Genomic DNA, 20788 nt, shown 5'->3' on the forward strand with positions numbered 1-20788 from the left:
AAGCTCAAGTATTTGCTGATATTATTTAGAGTATGGGTTTTTAACATGGAGTCCATGAATATCTTGACTACTGTATTTCAATATAATTGGTTTCCTTTGAAATATAATGTATTTTATTTTAGGGATGTAAAAATATTATTTCAAGAAGGGCCACCAGATCGCCAAAGGTGTCTTCAACACAAAAAGATTAAGGATCCTGGAGTCTTTGGGTATCTTCATTATGGTAGTAACTGCTTTTCATCAGTTAGGTTGGAAAACAATGATTGCCAATGTCAATGTCTATTCTTTCAATCATTTTTCATTTTAAAACTTCAACAGTTGGTTGAAACAAATCTGGATAGAAATATCGTAACTACTGGAGAAAAATGTCATAATTTCATCTCATTTTAAAATTTTTCTTCTGAGGAGGAGCCAAGATGGTGGAGTAGAAAGACACACATATGCTAGCTCCTAACCCACAGCCCATAAAATACCTGTAAAGAAGAACTCCCAACAAATTCTGGAGCAGCGGAAGCCACACAACAACAGAGTGGAGGAGATTTCTGTTCCAGAGAGCCCTGAAAAGCCAACGCGAAGGGTCCGTCGCGCGCCAAACCTGGAGCAGAGCCCAGCCCTGCCTTGGCCGTGGCACCAAGGGGAGCAGATCCCAGCAGGCTTCAGGGACAGAATCTCCAGCAGCAGTCCCTCCACCCACAGGTGCCAAAGGTCAGTGAGAGGGTCTTTTTGGCTGGCCGAGAGGAGAGTGGAGTGTCCCCGTGGCTCGGGCCCCCTTGGAAGGCAGCAGCAGAGGCAGCAGCAGACAAGGGCTCCCCAAGCAGGCAGGAGCTCAGATCCATTGTTGAAGGTCTCCACATAAACCCCCTGAGGGGAACTGAGCCCCATGTGGCAGGCCCTGCCCCCACCTGAGCACCTGAACTTAATCTCATACTGAATAGCAGCCCCATCCCCGCCAAAAGGCTGAGGCTGGGGAGCAGCATTTGAATCTCAGCCCCCCAAGCACTAGCTGGGTGGATCTGGAGGTGAGGTGGGTGTGGAGAGGAAACTTAGAAGTCAAGTCACTAGCTGGGAAAATGCCAAGAAAAGGGAAAAAAAATAAGACTATAGAAGGTTATTTTCTTGGTGAACAGATATCTCCTCCCATCCTTTCAGATGAGGAAGAACAATGCTTACCATCAGGGAAAGACATACAAGTCAAGGCTTCTGTATCCCAAACTTCCAAAATAAATATACCATGGGCACAGGCCGTGGAAGGGCTCAAAAAGGATTTTGAAAATCAAGTTAGAGAGGTGGAGGAAAAACTGGGAAGAGAAATGAAAGAGATGCAAGAAAAGCATGAAAAGCAGGTCAACACCTTGCTGAAGGAGACCCAAAAAAATGCTGAAGAAAATAACACCTTGAAAAATAGGCTAACTCAATTGGCAAAAGAGGTTCAAAAAGCCAATGAGGAGAAGCATGCTTTAAAAAGCAGAATTAGTCAAATGGAAAAGCAGGTTCAAAAGCTCAGTGAAGAAAATAGTTCTTTCAAAATTAGAATGGAACACATGGAGGCCAATCACTTTATAAGAAACCAAGAAATCACAAAACAAAACCAAAAGAATGACAAAATGGAAGATAATGTGAAATATCTCATTGGAAAAACAACTGAACTGGAAAATAGATCCAGGAGAAACAATTTAAAAATTAGGGGACTACCTGAAAGCCATGATCAAAAAAAGAGCCTAGACATCATCTTTCATGAAATTATCAAGGAAAACTGCCCTGAGATTCTAGAACCAGAGGGCAAAATAAGTATTCAAGGAATCCACTGATCACCGCCTGAAAGAGATCCAAAAAGAGAAACTCCTAGGAAGATTGTGGCCAAATTCCAGAGTTCCCAGGTCAAGGAGAAAATATTGCAATCAGCTAGAAAGAAACAATTCAAGTATTGTGGAAATACAATCAGGATAACACAAGATCTAGCAGATTCTACATTAAGGGATAGAAGGGTGTGTAATATGATATTCCAGAAGTCAAAGGAACTAGGACTAAAACCAAGAATCACCTACCCAGCAAAACTGAGTATAATACTTCAGGGGAAAAAAATGGTCTTTCAACGAAACAGAGGACTTTCAAGCATTCTTGATGAAAAGACCAGAGCTGAAAAGAAAATTTGACTTTCAAACACAAGAATGAAGAGAAGTGTGAAAAGGTAAACAGCAAAGAGAAGTCATAAGGCACTTTACTAAAGTTGTTTACATTCCTACATGGAAAGACAATATTTGTAACTCTTGAAACTTTTTAGTATCTGGGTAGTTGGTGGGATTACACACACACACACACACACACACACACACATAGCACAGAGTGAATGGAATAGGATGGGATCATATCTTAAAAAAATGAAATTAAGGGGTGAGAGAGAAATATATTGGGAGGAGAAAGGGAGAAATGGAACGGGGCAAATTGTCTCTCATAAAAGAGGCAGGTAAAAGATTTTTTAGTGGAGGGAAAAAGAGGGGAGGTGAGAGAAAAACATGAAGTTTACTCTCATCACATTCCACTAAAGGAAGGAATAAAATGCACACTCATTTTGGTATGAAAACCTATCTTACAATACAGGAAAGTGGGGGAGAAGGGGGTCAGCAGGGTGTGGGGAGATGATGGAAGGGAGGGCAATGGGAGGAGGGAGCAATTTGAAGTCAACACTCATGGGGAGGGACAGGATCAAAAGAGAGAATAGAAGCAATGGGGGGCAGGATAGGATGGAGGGAAATATAGTTAGTCTTACACAACACGACTAATATGGAAGTCATTTGCAAAACTGCACAGATATGGCCTATATTGAATTGCTTGCCTTCCAAAGGGAATGGGTGGGGAGAAAGGGATGAAGAGAAGTTGGAACTCAAAGTTTTAGGAACAACTGTTGAGTTCTGTTCTTGCTACTAGGAAACAAGAAATACAGGTAATGGGGTATAGAAAGTTATCTGGCCCTACAGGACAAAAGAAAAGATGGGGACAAGGGAAGGGAGGGATGATAGAAGAGAGGGCAGATTGGTGATAGGGGCAATTAGAATGCTTGGCATTTTGGGGTGGGGGGAGGGGGAAAATGGGGAGAAAATTTGGAACCCAAAATTTTGTGGAAATGAATGTTAAAAGTTAAATAAATAAATGTAAAAAAAAAATAAAATTTTTTCTTCTTGTTCAGTATCGATTTTAAACTCTGCTCCAATAAGTCAGTGGTCTGCTGTATCACCAAGGCAATATTCACAGCACTGCTGGTAACTATGAATATGCTGGTGTAATTCTCAATTGCAAAGTATAACAGACTCTCCATATAGAAGGCAGAAGAAAAACATTTATTCAGACACCAGAAAGTCAAATCCCCAAACCAGAAAGCCAAATCCATCATAATAACCAAGAAGTCAATACACCCTATCACTGCAGGGGACAATGCTATTTCCAAGACTTCCCTCACCCCCAAACAAACAAACAAACACTCATGAGTCTAGCTATCAACTGGCCTGTGTCCTCTCTCTCCCTGCCCTAACTGCTGTCACTCACTTCCTCTCAGTTGTGCTCTACCTTTCCTGTTGCACCTGTTCAGCAAACTCCTCCTACCACATGTGGCTTAGGCTTCTATGTGATTTAAGCAGGTCACATGGGCCTATTAATGAATGGGAAAGATATTCCCATTTGAATTACCATTACATCTATCTGATTTATAAATGACTTTCATATATCATTAATCAATCACCTTAACCTCTGAAGATATGATCAGTTTCGTTCTCTGTATTGGTAACCAGTATTTGCCATAGCCAGAACCTTGTGATTCATGTCATGAATATTGTCTTGAAGAAAAAAGTGTGTGAAGTCTTGAGATACAGGTCAAGATGAGGAAGTGATCAGTAGCAAAGCAGCCCAATTTGCACACAAGTACACCAGGAAATATAAAACAATAGAGCACCAGATCAAATAATGATTAGGAACTCTAGTGAGCATCTTTGTCTAGCTTGGGTAAGCAAAAGAGGCCACTCAGAAGCCTTTGGACATAAAGAAGGGTCTTTGCTAGAGGTGTCAGAGTGGGAGAGCTGTGCCTTAAGGATCATGCAGCTCACTGGCACAGTCACTAAGCCCCATGGGCAGTTAAGCACTCAGAAAAGGAAGAAAGTGATCCTTCTGCAGGGGTTCTGGATGCTTAAAGCTGAAGAACTAAGCCTCCTCTGACACTGTGGTCAAGCAGACACCAGCACAGGGGAGGGCCAGCAGTAGGACTTCAGATAATACAAACTGAGAACAACCAAGTGTGGAGGAATAGGCAAAGCCTGGCCCCGAAAAGAAGTCTCACTTCAGGAAGGAAAATTCAAAATACAAATACCAAAAAAAGACACCAATAGTAAAACAAGAAATCACAAGACTAAAAAAAGAATCACCAGAATAACAGAAAATCACAGCCAAAAAGAAAAGTTTGGATACAATACTGTAAGGTATTATAAATGAAAACTACTCAGACCTAACAGAACCAGAGGGCAAAGTGAAAATGTATTCCATCAATTACCTCCTGAAAGAAATTCCAAAATCAAAAATTGCCATGAAAATCATAGCCAAAACTTTGACATCCCTTTGGGATGAGGAAGCTTCAGGTCAAAGAAAAAATAATTCAAGAAGATGGAAAAAATTCAAGGACCAAAGAACAGGCAGCAACACACAAGCCTTGACAGTTACCACTATAGAGCATAGGACAGCTTGGAATATGGTCTTCTAAAAGGCAAAAAAAGAAAGGTTTACATTCAAGAATAACTGAATAAAACCTTAAAGAGAAAAAAAAATGAGCCTTCAATAAAATACAGGAATTTGAGCCTTCCTCATAAAAATACCAAAAGTTCAAAGAATCTCTGAAATGCAGACATCTAGAAAGGTAACAACTTTGAAGCAAATGAAAGGGACTATAAAATAAGCAAGGGCTTATCTAATGGGGAAGAGAAACAAGTGTTTGCTCAGAATATTAATTTCCTTCAAGGGTCACAGAGGCAGCTAAATAAGACAGAAGGCCTAAGAGTAGTTTGCTTCTATTTTGATGATCTTCAGTGAAAAAATAAAAAGGTAGTGGGGAAAAAAGGAAGAGGAATGGAGTAGAACTTATTACTTCACATATTAAGGGTTCACAATAAAAAAAACCACTACATATGTGAAGGAAGAGATAAAAGAAACAGGAGTCACAAGAATCTCACTTTCGTGAGAACCAAGCAAGGAGGCTTGCTCTCACATATATACAACTCTAACAAACACACGTAACACAACAAGAGAATAGTTTAAAAATAACCAAAATCAAGAAACAGAGAGAAAGGGTATTTAAGAGAGAGTAAAATAAATGAGGAATTAGTCTCAAACAACACAAATTCGACTTTTAAGAGTGGATCGTGAGCGGAGAGTTACAAAGTAAGGAAGAGTAAAAACCTGTAATGAGAATCTGGACAAGAGACAATAAGAAGAGAAAAGTCTAAGAGGCTAGGATGGAGGGAAATGCACAATGGATCATTACTGTGAACATGACTGGGATGAACTCACCAATAAAAGTGAAAAAGGCAGTAGAAATAAAAAGAAATTGTGGGAAGATAGTACATGTTAGGACCAAGAGGTGCACAGGTGTCCCACAAAAACACCAGGAAAACTAAAAAACGCATCAGAAGGAGGAATGATAAAAAATACCTAAGACACAACATGCATAAGCTCTAACATTCGTTTTCCAGGAAAATACAAAAAGACTGCCAGAATCCTGTAGGGATAACCAGAAGGTGAAGTTCTGTGGGTCCAGCGCAGGAGACAAGGTCAAACCAAAGAGCAGACAGCACAATAGGAGACAAGGCCAAACTAGCCCCAATCAGAACAGTAGCAGAAAGCAGGGCAGCACCAGGCCCCATGGCTTCCAGACCCAGGCAGCCCAGGCCTCAGCCACAGCAGGAGAAGGAGCAAACACAACACACAGGGAGAAACGCTTCAACGGGAAAACCTAATTTTTAAAAAATCGCTTCCAGAGCATCTGCGTCTAAAATCCAGGGTCCAAAACTTTTTTCTACAAAAAGTACCAACACTGTAAAGAAAAAAAAAGTCTGGAAAACTTGATAACCCTGGTCAATGCGATAAGTAACACGACCGCAGAGTACTGAGAAAAATGCATATGGCCCCCGGGCTGAGGGTTAGAGGCAGAGAAGGAAGCAGATTGGTTTTGCTTGATCATATTCGATACAAAGATGGCGCTATTCAGTCTGGTTTCAGTTTGGGAGGAGGGCTGTTAATTGCAGGAAGTAGGGAATTTGGAAAAGAAGAGTTAAAAAATGAATTTTAGTTTTAAAAAGGGAGGCCGCGCGGACCTGACGCATTTTCTGTTTTTCACATGAGTAGCCATGGTCATAGAATCACCTAATGTCCAGTCAAATAACGATAAGCCTCTCCGTACGAAGATGGCTGGTTCTAAGAAAGGAGACACAGTCTGTTGCTGGGATGATACTCTTATTTTTATACACCTAAATCAGAATTGTTTTTGGACATTTTAATGGATAGTTCTGGAGGAAAAAGTTTACAAGTACAACTTTAATGTTTTTTTTAAGAACTAAATTTATAAGACAACCAATTCTTTTTAAATTTATCATTCCTGATACACTGAAAATCACCTCAAAAGACAGTAATAAAAAATTATGTCAAAGATCAAAAGGGACACTTGTTTTACCTGCTCTTTAAGAAAAATTAGCTGGTTGATCAAAGTAAATGGTACTTCTCTAAATCTCACTTGGGGAATTTTTCTCATTATTTTCTATTACAGTTTTATTTCAGCAATACAATGTAAGATCCTAGGAGGGAGAATAGAGATCATTTCACTTGTAATGCTAGGATGGAGACCAGCATCTTGACTTTAATTCAGTTGTTTTTCAGTCATTTCCAACTCTTCATGACCTCATTTGGGATTTTCTTGGCTACACACTGGAATGGTTTGCCATTTCCTTCTCTACCTCATTTTATAGATGAAAAAACTGAGGCAAGGTGCTTAATGTTTGGTGAAACAGAAATTGAATTTGCTTAACTAAAAAGAAATAACTATGTTTTTGTATTTTTAAGTGAAGTAAGGACCAAAAAAGGGAAGTAGTTTAATCTTTCTGCACACTGAAAACCTAAGGGATAAACAGAACAATGTTTTTTGAAAAATAAAAAACTTAAATCCAAGCGATACAAAACTGACTTTATACATTCTGAAAAAGTATACTTTGGCACTCAGAAAAAAACTTAACTTTTCCCAAAATTACATTACTAAACAACTGAATAAATGACCAGTAAAACATGCCCACCTCAGCATCATATTTTATTTTTTGTTCTTCTAAAATTCGCATATATTCCTCTTTCTGATGTTCAAATTCTGATTTGAGAAAAGTATGTTCATAGCGAAGCTTGTTATATTCACCTCTATATTTTTCTGCCTCCTAAATTAGAAGAGAGAAAATGTTAATTTAAATACATATATAAAATGTTTGATATTCAATACAAACATCATATGTATGCTGAAAAAATAAGTCTCTAAAGAAGCAAAGATTACTCCACAAAATAAGAATGAGACTTTCTACTTTCAATACATTTCTGGAATCATGCATATTCGGCAAAATAGGGAGTCTTTCTTCATTGGCTTTCATAAGAAAAAATGCATCCACATACAAAACGTTCTGATCTTTGAATTTCATAAAATATCACTTCAGAATGTAGCAAACTATTCTTAAATAATAATGTATAAAAAAAATCTGCAATGTTATGAATCTGACCAAATAAAAATGTGATCAAAGAAATAATAGCAATCTATTTAAAATAGGAAAAATGAATGAAAAATAATGAGGGCCATTATAATGTTTAGCAAAAATAACATAAAAAATTACAATAACAGTTTAACTGAACTAAACACATCACCCTGGAAAGTCAGTCATTCCAATTCAGCTGAACCCTGCGCCTAATAAGCTTTCTGGGTTTTTCAGATCCTCCGAACACTTTATGAAAATTGCTGGCTGTTAGAATTAACAAACTAATCTTCGTTATAAGACAGCAGAGATGTAGGAGAGCCATCAACTCAAAAATGAATGAAAAGGAATTAATGAGGGCAAAACTCCAGAAACACAAACCCAAGGGGATTGGAATCTCCAGGTTTAGAGCTAGTTTATAAGCTAGACAAGAAAATGAATTGTATTAAGTGCTAGTCATATTTTTATTTGGACCAAAACTTATCTCCTCCAACTCGATCACTCACTTTATTTGCCAGGGTTGGCTCTAACTGACTTTAGGCAAGAGCCTAAAGAAACATATTTAGAAACCTCTAAATATTAAATCCACTCTAACAGGTTGAATTCTTGTGACCATTAAAGGATATTCAAAAGAAAATACTCTAAGCTCTAAAGGCAATTTCAAAAGATGAGTTTCAAAAACACTGAACAAATTTAAGCAATAACAGTTAACAGTGAAAAACATTTTGTCCCAAGGTGAATCATCTGAAGGAGACAGCATTCATTTAGATTCTTGGATTCATGGTTCTGGCATGTTTGTTACAAACTTCATCATATCTCTTATACATAAAAGTTTTCTCTATACATCACATTATAAGTCACAATAAATGTTCACTCAGCGAGATTATTTCAGTCACACCCCCTTAAATACTAAATTCTATCAATTTTATGAATTACTTTTGAGTCAAAATAAATATTCACATCATTAGATTACCCTGAAGTCTAGCTCCCTGTACTGAAATCAGCTTTCCACAGTAGCACACCATCATGTGAAACTAACTGAGTTTTGATACCAGTTTACTTACTTCATCTAGATTCCGAAAACGTTCTCTCATTGGAGTTTCTAATTCTTGTTGTATTTCGGTTCTTAACAATTCCAATTTTTGAGGCGTCAATACCTATTATACGGAAAAAGTCCTAAATATTGTCAGTCAAACTGAAATTAAGTTCTTCCCAATTTTCAAATTCATCAAATCATAGATCAAAAGAGCTGGATATTATCATTAGGAAATCACTGGGTCAAGTACTCTCTTTTCAAATATATGAGATAGGAGTAGTCTCATTTTACATAAAACACGTTGAACTGGATCTACAAAAGTTGTCATAGTATTGCTAATTCTACTCTAATCACAGCATCAATAGTGAGGAAATCTGACCATACGGTACATTAAGCACTCTAATTTCATACTCGGAGCTGACAAAAATTCAGCGGACATGGCTCAATAACAATCAGCCACTGATGTTCAACTAGTTACTGGGAACAGCATGGAAAAAGTTGGCAATTAAAGCTACCATGGTAAACAGGGAAATTGGTATTTCATTATTTTCTGATGAAAATTCAGCTATAACCTTATGCAACTTAGCCTATTGGAAAAAACTAGCAACTTCAGCTGAACTAGAAAAGCTGATTTTTTTAACTTATTGGAGAAAAATCCCACCTTTTTCAATACCACTACTGAAATATCTACAAAAGAGAACGACATAACTTATTCATTCACAAGTACATATTAAGTACTTCAGTATTTAATGAGGTACTAGTCTTCTGTCCCATTTTATTCTGCTATCTCTGACCTGCTTATGTCATCCATGGAAAAAGCACCGGCCTTAGAGTCAGAGGACAAGGGGAGGTACTGGCTACAAGACAACTGCATTCTTTAGGAGGATTATGGTCTAGCTGAAAAGTGAAGCAAAGCACACAAATTGGAATCCAGAAGACCAGAATCCAAATCAAGCCTCTGCTACTTGTCTGAATTTGAGGAAATCATTTCCTCTCTATGGGCCTCAGTTTCTTGTCTGTAAAATAATGGAATTGGGTTGGAAGGCATCTAAATTCTCTTCTGTCCTATGGAAAGTGTTAGAAGAAAAACCCTAACCAGAAATTGCACAACATGGACATTAGGGTGCCAGCTCAAAGGTAACACAAAAATCTTGAACAGCGTCATCCTGAGATGGAGCCCAGAAAATGGAACAGGTTTAAGGAGAAAAGACAACAAGCCTAATTACAGACAGAATGACTCTGAAGCAGGACTTCCTAGTGGCAACTGAAGAAGCATGTCTGGAGCGCAGCAGCAAGGTCAGCTCTGTAACTCATCTGCATGGAGAGTGAAAAAGGACAGAGAAGGAAGACGGCCAACAACAAGACTCTTGGTAGATCAAGATGGTGATGTGAAATCAGCACCAGAGACGGAGTCAGAAGAATGAGGTAGGTAGCAAAGAACCAGAAAAAAGATGGCATCTCTAACAAAAGGAAATAAAAAATATCCATTATAAAGGAAGGGGAATCAATAGTGTAAAGACCTTAAAAACCAATCAATAAATATGTGATAGGGGAAAACAAGCTTCTCTGGATTTGGTAATCAAGGAGTTAAATGTGGCAGGAGGGAAAGGATAGGAAGAAGCAAAATCATAATGAGCTGAGGAGGGTGTGAGAGGTGAGAGTGGAAGTATTCCTAGAAGCTCAGTGGCAAAGGGTGAGGAGAGATGTGAGGTGAGAGTCTGACTCGGTAGAAGAGATGAGGGAAAGGCTCTGCTTACTGTCTGGGTGGAGAAGACCCAAGGAAGTGCTTAGCAGACAGAGAGAAGCCAAGGGAGACAGACTGGATGTGCATGGCAAAGAGAAGACAAGCTGATGGAGCGAGGTGCCATAGGGAGAAGGAGAGGGATCCCGGGCAGAGTGAGCAGAGGCTGGGAGCGCTGCCCTTGCAGGGAAGGCCTGACAAGAGAGGAAGAGCACATGTCTGAGCACAGTCGGCAGAACCCAAGTCACCCAGGAGCTGGTTGTTGTCAGACATGACCTCACAGGTCAGGTCCTCACTCGATGTGAATCAGACTGAAGTGAGGCACAGAGTCATCGGCCTCATTCTCTTCCAGACTTATCTAAACCCAGTGGCAAGACAAGAATCAGGATTACTGGAGATGGCCCGGGGTGCAGCGGACCAAGGCAAAAGCAGGAAACAGGAAAACATGACGATTGGAAGGGAAGGAAAAAGGATTTTCAACAGCTGTAGTCAAGAACGACCTGGAGAATCAATGAGGTTAGAAGAGAGGTGAGCTACACAGCATAATCCAGGATACAGACCATCAATTTGCAGCGGCTGAAAGAGTTCAATTTCACAAGTAACACCGGGCATCCTAAGAATAGGAATGGAAAAACTGAGTGCTGGGGTTTACTCTACACTCATAAATCTAGAGCAGGAAGGTCCATTAGAGGTCAAATAGTGTAACTCTCATTTTAGAGATAAAAGAAAGAAACTGAGGCCCAAAAAAGTGAAATGATTTCTCCAGTTACACTGTCAGTGGCAAGATTTGAACCCAGTCCTCTGTCAGTCATCTAAGGCTCACAACTTAGGTGTTCTCCTCACTCTCTCAGCCCCACCATATTCAATCTGTTGCCAAATTCTATCTATTTTACCTGTGTGACATCTCTCATACAATCTCCATTCTCACAACACTGCCATAACCTGGGTCCTCTTAACCTAACACCTGAACTATGTATTGTAACAGCTTTCTGGTTGCTCTCCCCACCTCAAGTCTCTCCCCACACCAATCCACCTCCACTCAGCTATCAAATTGAGATCAAACAAGCCCTTCATAACCTGCTCTCTCCCAACCTTTCCAATCTTCTTACACTGTAAATTCCCCAGCCTGACCCTCCTTACTCCCTCCCTGCCCCCTCCCAGTTCCCCATGTACTCAGGACTTCCTGTCCCCCATACCTGGAATTCTCTCCCTCCTCATCTGATGACTAGCCTCCAGGGTTTCTTTGTAGTCTCACTTGAAAGCCCACCTTCTATAAAAAAGACTTAATGCCAGTGTCTTCCTTCTGGTAATGATTTCTAATTTATCCTAGACATACCTTGTTTGTACATAGCTGTTTCAATGTCATCTCACCCACTGGATCTCGAGCTTCTTAAGAGAAAGGCCTAATTCTTGCCTTTATTTGACTCCCCAAATCCTGACACACAGTAAGTATGTAATAAATGAGTACTAACTGACAAGGTACAGCTCAGGTTTTTCATTCACTTTCCTGACCCACTCAGCTGCTAACACCCCTACTCCAATTCCCTTTTATTAACAAGTACACATTTTGCAAAGGGACTAGGGCAATTCCTATATTTTTATATATTTCCGTGTTATCTCTAATATAGAATAGAAGCTCCTTGAGGACAGGGCCTACTTTATTTACGTGTCTGAATCTTCCCAGAGCCTGGCACACAATACATGCTTGTAAAATACATGTTGAATGATGACATTAATAGCTCATATTGACATGAGACTTTAAGACTAATCACTCCACTCCTATAAGATAAGTGCTGTTATCTCCATTTTACAGATGAGCAAACTGAGGCCCCCCAGAGTTAAGTGACTCGCCAAGAGTCACACACCTCGTAAGAATTTACGCCTGGCTTCAAACCCAGGTTTTCCTAATGCCACATCTAGGATGATTATGGGATAGGATGGGGAAAGGCTGTGGTCTAGGTACTAAAATCATAGCAAAGAGAGATAAGGACAGGTCAGCAACGAGGGCATGAAGAAGGTAACATGACAGGCAGCTCCTTCAAAACAGAACTAGTTACTGAGGAGAACAGAGGTTGTATAAGGATAATCTGGAACCGTGAAGAGGTACAACAAGGAATATGCCTACTCCTTCTGTTTCTTCTTAGCCCAGGGAACTGGTCTCAGTGCAAAGCTGTAATGGATGTGGTATCCTCAAGAGAGTGTTTCTATTAAAGGGAGGACTGACTTAAAAAGAAATGTTGAAAATATCAAGGACATAAAGAAAATTTGTTGAGGATGGAATTTAATAAATTCAATTCAGTACGCGTAAACTGTTGAACTGAACTACAAAGAGCTGAAGTTTCAACTATATAGTTATGGTCCAACTAAATCAGGGTAACAAAATACAGACTCACTAATTTAATATTTATACTACTTTAGACAAGGTCTAGCTGCAGTTTACTCCTTTACATTACAATAAAGATTTTCTAAACAACATAAAGAAGCTATTAAAAAGGAATAGTATAAAGAGAAAGAGCAACTGTCTCCGAAATTAGTCTCCAGGAATTAGTATATCATCTGTGTGCAAATTATAAATTGTTCTTATATATTCATTAAAGTAATTCCCGAAAGGACAAGTACTTGCCAATCTTTTTCAGTCTGGTTCCCCTTAGTCTACAAGCAGAAAATAATAAAACTCCATTTACTTTACAACACTTATATTTCAGAATTTTCACTAATTCATACCAGCTGTTCTCTTCATTTGGGAGGATTTTGTTTTTGTTTTAGCAAAAACCTGTAACTTCACAAATGCAGAGAAGCTCTGGTGAATCTCCTTCCTTCCACAAATGCACATGAACAAGTCATTGGTAACCTACAGCCTCATGAGAGATGCCAGAGGTACTGGGATGCCTATAGGACAAAGCTGGCAAACAGAAATAACAGGATTTAAAGACAGGTCCTTCTGACACTACAGACAACAGAATAACCATACGGCATCTCCTAAGAAGTTTTACCAAATTAAAAATAACTTACACAGAGCAACTGATGAAATATATTAGTTCAATGACCACCCCCAAATTATAATTATGATTTTGCAGGGTTTTTTTAAGTCTTAATTATACTGCCTAAAGATGTATAAATGAATCAAGTGTAGAATCAAGACCCATTATACCATGAAAAAAAAAAAGTACACAGATTTTTACATTTGCAAAGCTACCATTTACCTACAACATGCTACTTTTATATACCATTCTGCTTTTTATGAAAAAATTAACTATTTGTAGCAAAGATCTCAAATGTGTTTTCCCACCTGTAATTTCAATTCCTCTAAATCTTTAGTCTTCTCCAATAATTCCCCTCTTAGCTCAGCAAGAAGCAGCTGAAACTTTTCCTGAAGAGTTAGGTTTTCATTTAGGAGTCGCCTGACCTCATTTTGTGACCTTATGTAATCATCATTTAACCTGATTTCAAAAAAGAAAGGAGAAAACTTGGGAGTCAAAGTTAAGTAGATCCGTAGCTTTCTAATGGCACTGCTCTATGTTAAGCCAAGCCAACATTATAGACGAAAATGATAGGAAGGAAACAATCTATTAAACTGGTAAATATTTTTTATCGTGTTTCCCTTCATTTCGTTTTTTCATTTTAACATTCATTTACCTTTAGTTTTCAACATTCACTTTCATAAGAGGTTGAGTTCTAAATTTTCCTCCCTCCCCCTTCCCCAAGACAGCATGAAATCTGACTTAGGCTATACATGTACGATCATCATAACATATTTACACATTAGTCATGCTGTGAAAGAAGAATCAGAACCAAAGGGAAAAACCACAAGGAAAATAGTCTGCTTAGATCTGCATTCAGACTCCACAGAGCTCCTTCTCTGTATATGGACAGCATCTTCCATCATGAGTCTTAGGAACTGTGGATCACTGCACTGCTCAGAAGAGCTAAGGCTACCAAGTAGGACATTGTACAATGTTCTCCTGGTTCTGCTCACTTCCCTCAGCATCAGTTCGCATACGTCCAGGCTATTGAGATCCCCTGCTCACCATTTCTTATGGAACAACAGTATTCCATTCCATTCATATACCATAGCTTTTTCAACTGTTCCCCAAACGATGGGCATCCCCTCAATTTCCAGTTCTTGGCCACCACCAAAAGAGCTGCTGTAAATATGTTTGTACATGTGGGTCCTTTTTCCTTTCTGATGATCTGTTTGGAATGGGTGGATCAATTCACAACTCCATCAACAATGCCTTAGTATCCCAATTTTACCACATCTTCTCCAAAATTGACCATTTTCCTGTTTTGTCACGTTAGTCAATCTGATAGGTGTGAGGTGGTATCTCAGAGTTGTTTTAATTTGCACTTCTCTAATCAACAGTGATTTAGAGAATTTTTTCATATGACTATAGATAGCTTTAATTTCATCTGAAAGCTGCCTGTTCATATTTTGACCATTTATCACCTGGGGAATGACAAGTTCTCATAGATTTTACTCAGCTCTCTATATATTTCAGAAATGAGGACTTTATCAGAGACACTAGCTGTAAAAATTATTTCCCAGCTTTCTGCTTCCCTTCTAACCTTGGCTGCATTGGCGTTGAGCAAAAACATTTTTAATTTAATGTAATCAAAATGATCCATTTTGCATTTCATAATGTTCTGTCTCTCTTAGTTTATACATTCTTCCCTTCCTCATAAAAATGGCAGATAAAGTCTTTCTTGCTCTCCTAATCTGCTTATCGTTTCACCCTATGTATCTGGATCATGTACCCATTTTGACCTGATCTTGGTATACAGTGTAAGATGTTGGCTTATGCGTAGTTTCTACCATACTGTTTTCCAGTCTTCCCAGCAGTTTTTGTCAAATAATGAGTTCTTATTCCAGAAGTCTTTGTTTATTATTTACCACAGTCAATGACTACTGTGTCTTGCGTACCTAACCTATTCCACTGATCCCATTTCACTTATTTTCAACCTAATAATTACTTCTAAAGCAATTTCACCTTGGGAAAGTAATTATGATTACCTGCATTGAAACAGATTTTTTTTTTTGGCTTTTTTCCAGAAAAGATGAAGAAAAAAAGACAACACACACCATATCTCGCACAACACATAGTTATGGGCCAATATTTTAACAAACCCAAAACAACTTTTCAAAAACCTTAACCTAAGAATAAGGAGGAAAATACTCAACTGAGAAAAAAAATTGCACTAAGTATCTCTTGGGTCTGATATCCAAGATATATGCAATATTAAGACAAACACATAAAGTCAAGAATGGTTCCCCAGTGGTTAAGTGGTCAAAATCTGAGAACATCATAGTTCCCAAAAGAAGAATTGCAAATGTTTAATGACCATGCGTAAGAGTATACCAAATCACTTACTATTTAGAAAAATGCAAATCAAAACAGATCTTAAAGTTTTACCGCCCACCAACAAACTGGCAAAGGAAATAGTGCTAGAAGTGCTATGGAAAGATAGGGACACTACTACACAGCTGGTGGAACTGTAAACTAGTCTAATCAGTCCAGAAAACAATCTGGAATTATACTAAGAAAGTGACTAAAATGCCCATATCTTTTTAAAAACTGAGGTAACAGTCCCGTAGACACTAAAATATCAATTACAGCTCTTTTTACAGAAGTAAAGAAGTGGAAACAAAGCAGACACCTACCAACTGGGGAATGGTCCACATAAAAGCAGTGGAATAGTACTGGGCCATAAGAAACCAAGAACGTGAAGAATTCAGAAAAAGCTAGAAGACATCTAGAAACTGATGCGGAGTGAAGTGAGCAGAGCCAGGAGGACAACATGTCGTATAACAACGTAAATGGAAAGGATAAAAACAACTAAATGCTGCAGAATATAATGACCAAGCTGAGCTCAAAAGAAGAGCAGAAAAAAATGAAGTTCCAAGTGCAGTGGGCAACTGAGGGGGGGGGAATAGTGTGTGTTCTACGTACAGTGTCAGAGAGAATCAAAGTTGGTCGGTTTTGCTAAACTGCTTTGCCTTCTCTCTTATTTCAAATCTTTGTTACAAGGTTGGCCTGATAACGGGACAAACAGGTGGGGAGGTATGTGTGGAAATGAATGTGACATAAAGACAAAGGATAGTAATTAAAATAAAATAAACCTAAATATCTTATTCTAGAAAATAAGAGAATTTTACTATTAGTTCCAGAACAAATATTTATCTTCAACAAAGCCATCACTTTTAATATTTAGATTAAAGGGAAAAAAATTGAAAGTAATTTACCTTGTATGTTCAGCTTTCAAAGTCTGGTAATTAGTTTTGTGATGTTCACATCGCGCTCTTTCATCAATTAACATTTTTTGTAACTCTGACTGTGAATTCGGCAGCCCACTATCTCCACCAGGAGGAAAAGCGTTGGCAAAGGCATCCATCTTAGTTAGAGAGCTGACAACCATGTACAAACACGATGTGGCTCAGCCTACCACTTTCAGTATTCTTTTCAGAAATATTTGCCACCACCTTCTCTCTCTGACAGAATCCCAGGTGGCCAAAGGATAGCTGCACACACAGACAAATACACTTAATTAGTGTTCAGTTCACTCAAAGTTTCCTCAGCATTTCACAATTTACTTTATCACTCTTCCTTCTACATAATTATCCTCCATTTCTTCTTTCTTATCATTTATATACTTAAATTGTTAACTTTTCCATTCAAAAGAAAGCACGCCCAAGATTTGGAGGAACATAAGGTGAAAATTAAACACATATACACACACATTCTTATAGCAGAAAAAAAATTTAAGACTACTGAGTATAAAAAGGGGACTTTTCACAAAGTTAGAGCTTCTGGGCACATGACAGAGGAAAGTCCTATTTCTTTTCTTTTTCTGGAGGAGAGGCAAATTTTTCATTTCTTATATTTACTCAACGTTTTAAAATTTAAGGCACTATATAACTTTCAAAAGATAAAAGGTCATTTTCTCTTTTAAAAACAAAAGTTATCATAGCAAACTGAAAAGGTGAAAAGAACTTTCAGGAAATTCATGTGTAATTTTATAATTTTTAGTTTAAATAGTACCACTTATAAACAGAGATGAAAAGTTTTTTTATCCAAACATGCTAACAGTGCCTAAATTGAAATATTAACTTTAGTCCCAACTGAAAATAAAATATCTTTCAAAATAGGGGGTTTTTGTAATAATTTCCTCTTTTTCATCTATGACATTGTAAAGTTTGCCTTTCATATCACAAAATCAAGTACCAGAAAACTAAAAATAATTTGAAATGCATCTGAAAACCATTTAGGTCCCCTGGGATCATATGAATTTTTTAAAAGAATAGACAAGCAATTTATTTAACATGTTAATTTAAAATTTAAATTACTTTATGTATTACAATTGTCAATTTTTCATTAATACAACTCAGCACTGAACATTAATATGATACTTCAGAAATCATTTCAGCTGACAAATTAGGAACAACAGGGAGGTCCTATTTCTCCAGCAGACAGTGATAGATTTTGGGTGTGATCAAACCATCCCAACAAGAGAAGTGGTAAGAAGTCCTAATAATACCCCTCAATCCACCAAAAAGAGGCATGAATAACATGCATCTGAAGAGACTTAACCAGAGGGGAATTCTGCATTCTTCACAGGAAAAGGGAGCCTCATTTGGTCCAGAGACCACCATGACACTATCTAGATCCAAAGCTACCTTAACTGCCACTAAAACATGTTCAGGAATTCCCAGAAGCATCTCATCAACAGTTTAGACCATTTATTTCCCCCTTATCATTTCTACATCCACTCAAAGGTACAGGCATCTCATATTATACAATCTGATTCCTGCTTGTCTTCATGGGACTCCCCTAAGTAGCATGACTTGAAACAGAGCAACATTAGCTGTGACCCCTGTTTTCTAAATTCTTATTTCAGTAGGTAGAAGCTGAGGAGAAAAAAATACTTTAAAAAAAAATCCTAAAGTGTTGAGTCCCAAGTCAAGAATTTTAGTAATAAGAAATCTATATAATTAAGAAGATGTAAATCTAAATTATTTAAGAAAGCTACTGAAAATAAAAATGGAAAATAGATAACAAAAATTACATTAATATTAACTATACTAATTTCATCCAGCAGTTAAATTGTGCACTTTGACTGCTACAACAAGGAGACTAAAGAGTCCAGAAAACACCTTAATCAGCAAACATTTAACTAATTTTTTAACTAATTTGTCAAATGGGGAAAGAAAGCCCCAAAGGCAACACTGGATCAGAATGGAAATGAAGGAAACAGGAAGTAGTACCATTTGATAAAGAAGCAGTGGTGAACAAAAGCTAGTCAAAAGAAAGCTCGGCAAAGTGTCCAAATTCAGCTAATTCAGCCCAAAGCTGTTCAAGGATAAGAGAGAGACAGAGAAATACAAACAGAAGAAAAATGTGAGGAAATTATTACAACAAGCTGTTTCTCCATCAAAGACAGCAGAACCACCATACTTTGACCCTAACATGACAGTCGCTGAAGTGCATACAAAGTATAGACAAAGAGAACAAAGATGGGAAAAAGCAACTGGTCTCCATAAAATAAAGCTATAGTACAATTAGGAAGGCATGGAGGAACCAATTTATAAGATATAGGAGAGAAAGATATCAAGGGCATAATACAATTCTTGGACACCCATAGTTCTTAAGAAAGAAGTCAACAACGACTGACCTAAATGTCTACTCTGTCACTTCTATAAAATCTATACATCTATACATCACCTGACAGCAACCTCAACAAGGATATTAGTAGGCACTGAGCAAGCTTCCACAAACTATATTCAACAACAGACCACTTGATAATTAAAAGACAGATGTAGAGAATAAACACAAGATCCCATTTGTTAATTATAAACCATCAAACTTGGCAGCACAAAATACCACCTTACAGGTTCTTTTTAGAAGGTGTCTCCCATCCACAAATTGAGATCACTTAGTGTTCCTTAGAAGGAGGGATTCCCTGTGGATGGTAAGAGCCTGCAGAAGCTGCTTTGTGCAAATGACACTGTACTGACGACATCAACAACCAAGACATTGATTGCACTGCAGCCTGGAAGAGATCTAGAGTTACTCAGAAGAGCTGGCCTGTCCATCCACATAGGAAAGCCTAAATGGATAAAGAAGGTCCATATTTACCACATGTACCCATATTTTGTCCGTATTTGCCCATATTTCTTCACGTACCTGAATGGATAGCTTAGGGAGACTTTGTCCAACAGTGTGCATATCTGGGACAGGTTCTAAGCCCAGAGTTAGCAAGAGGAAGGAATGACAGGTAGAACACCAGGGTGCTCTACTGGGCCCACAAAATATGAGAGAAAGTGAGGAAGACTGACAGCAGGTGAGATGGACTCCATTTGGCAAACTTTTGGGAGGATGTATCAAGAGTCAACAGGATGGGCAGGCATGAGTGACTTGTAATCATCAGTAAGATCACAGGTCTATGTGAGTATGTAGGGTTGACAAACCACATGATATACATTATCTCATTTTGGATAAGCTTGGGGTTTTTTGGGGGGAGGAGACAGAAGGACAATAGGATCTTGATCTATGAATTCATGGGTATAGACAATTCCTATGGTTGAAAACTCTCTACCACAATGCAGATTAGTCTTAGAGAGTTAGAGCTGCCCAAGGCACTGACATCTAGGTTAGGTGCTGGGGTGACACAAGTTGGAGGCAGGATCTGAAGCCAGCTGGTCATCGATCATGATGCACTATCTTTACCTCTCAAAGTAAATAGTATTATCCCCAAATCACAGAAACAGAAGCTTAGAGAGAAGAAACTTTTCCAAAGTCTCCTGGGTCATAAGTAATAGAAGAGTCCTTATTTACAAGGGAAGAAATTATATTAAAAACACTTAAAATTGGTTCTTTATAAAATTTAAAGTTATATAAACGTAGATTATTTTATATAGGTAAAATTGTTTTTCAAAAAATAAAAATGGCAAAAATAACCCTTTACTGTGAAAAATTAAAGAGAAAGGTCTTAAAAATTGAAGATGTTCAATTAAAATTTCATTATTCTTTCTTTAATCCATTAAACATTTTTCCAGACAGCAATCTCCCTTAGTAACAGATTTATCCTAAGCCATCTTTTTGTTTCCTGAAAGAGAATGTCTTTAGCCTATCCAATCCAACAATGAAATTCCTCTACCCTGTCTGAAATACGTATGTTCTGAAAAATGAGCTCAATATCAGTATGTTATAGAAGAAGGCTTTTAAACTAAATTGGACTTACTTTAGTTTCCTGTAAAATTGTATT

At 38.0% G+C, this 20788-nt stretch overlaps 1 protein-coding gene across 7 annotated transcripts in view; it reads right to left on the reverse strand.

Annotated features, from left to right (window-relative positions):
* Window positions 1–20788, reverse strand: part of CEP83 (centrosomal protein 83) — a 124876-nt gene that overhangs the window by 58529 nt on the left and 45559 nt on the right. For 6 of the 7 annotated variants that reach the window (XR_011977346.1, XM_072655591.1, XM_072655590.1 and 3 more), the window contains 4 exons: window positions 16770–17045; window positions 13818–13968; window positions 8816–8908; window positions 7317–7448 (listed from right to left, as the gene is read on the reverse strand). Coding sequence is in view for 6 of the 7 variants with exons in the window: in XM_072655591.1 (XP_072511692.1) it covers window positions 7317–7448; window positions 8816–8908; window positions 13818–13968; window positions 16770–16942 (549 nt within the window). In the remaining variant the exon portion in view is untranslated. The remainder of the gene's footprint in view (window positions 1–7316; window positions 7449–8815; window positions 8909–13817; window positions 13969–16769; window positions 17046–20788) is intronic. The other variant, XM_072655593.1, reaches the window with a different exon arrangement.

The sequence above is a fragment of the Notamacropus eugenii genome, chromosome 3, assembly GCF_028372415.1.
Source record: "Notamacropus eugenii isolate mMacEug1 chromosome 3, mMacEug1.pri_v2, whole genome shotgun sequence".
Lineage (NCBI taxonomy): Eukaryota > Metazoa > Chordata > Mammalia > Diprotodontia > Macropodidae > Notamacropus > Notamacropus eugenii.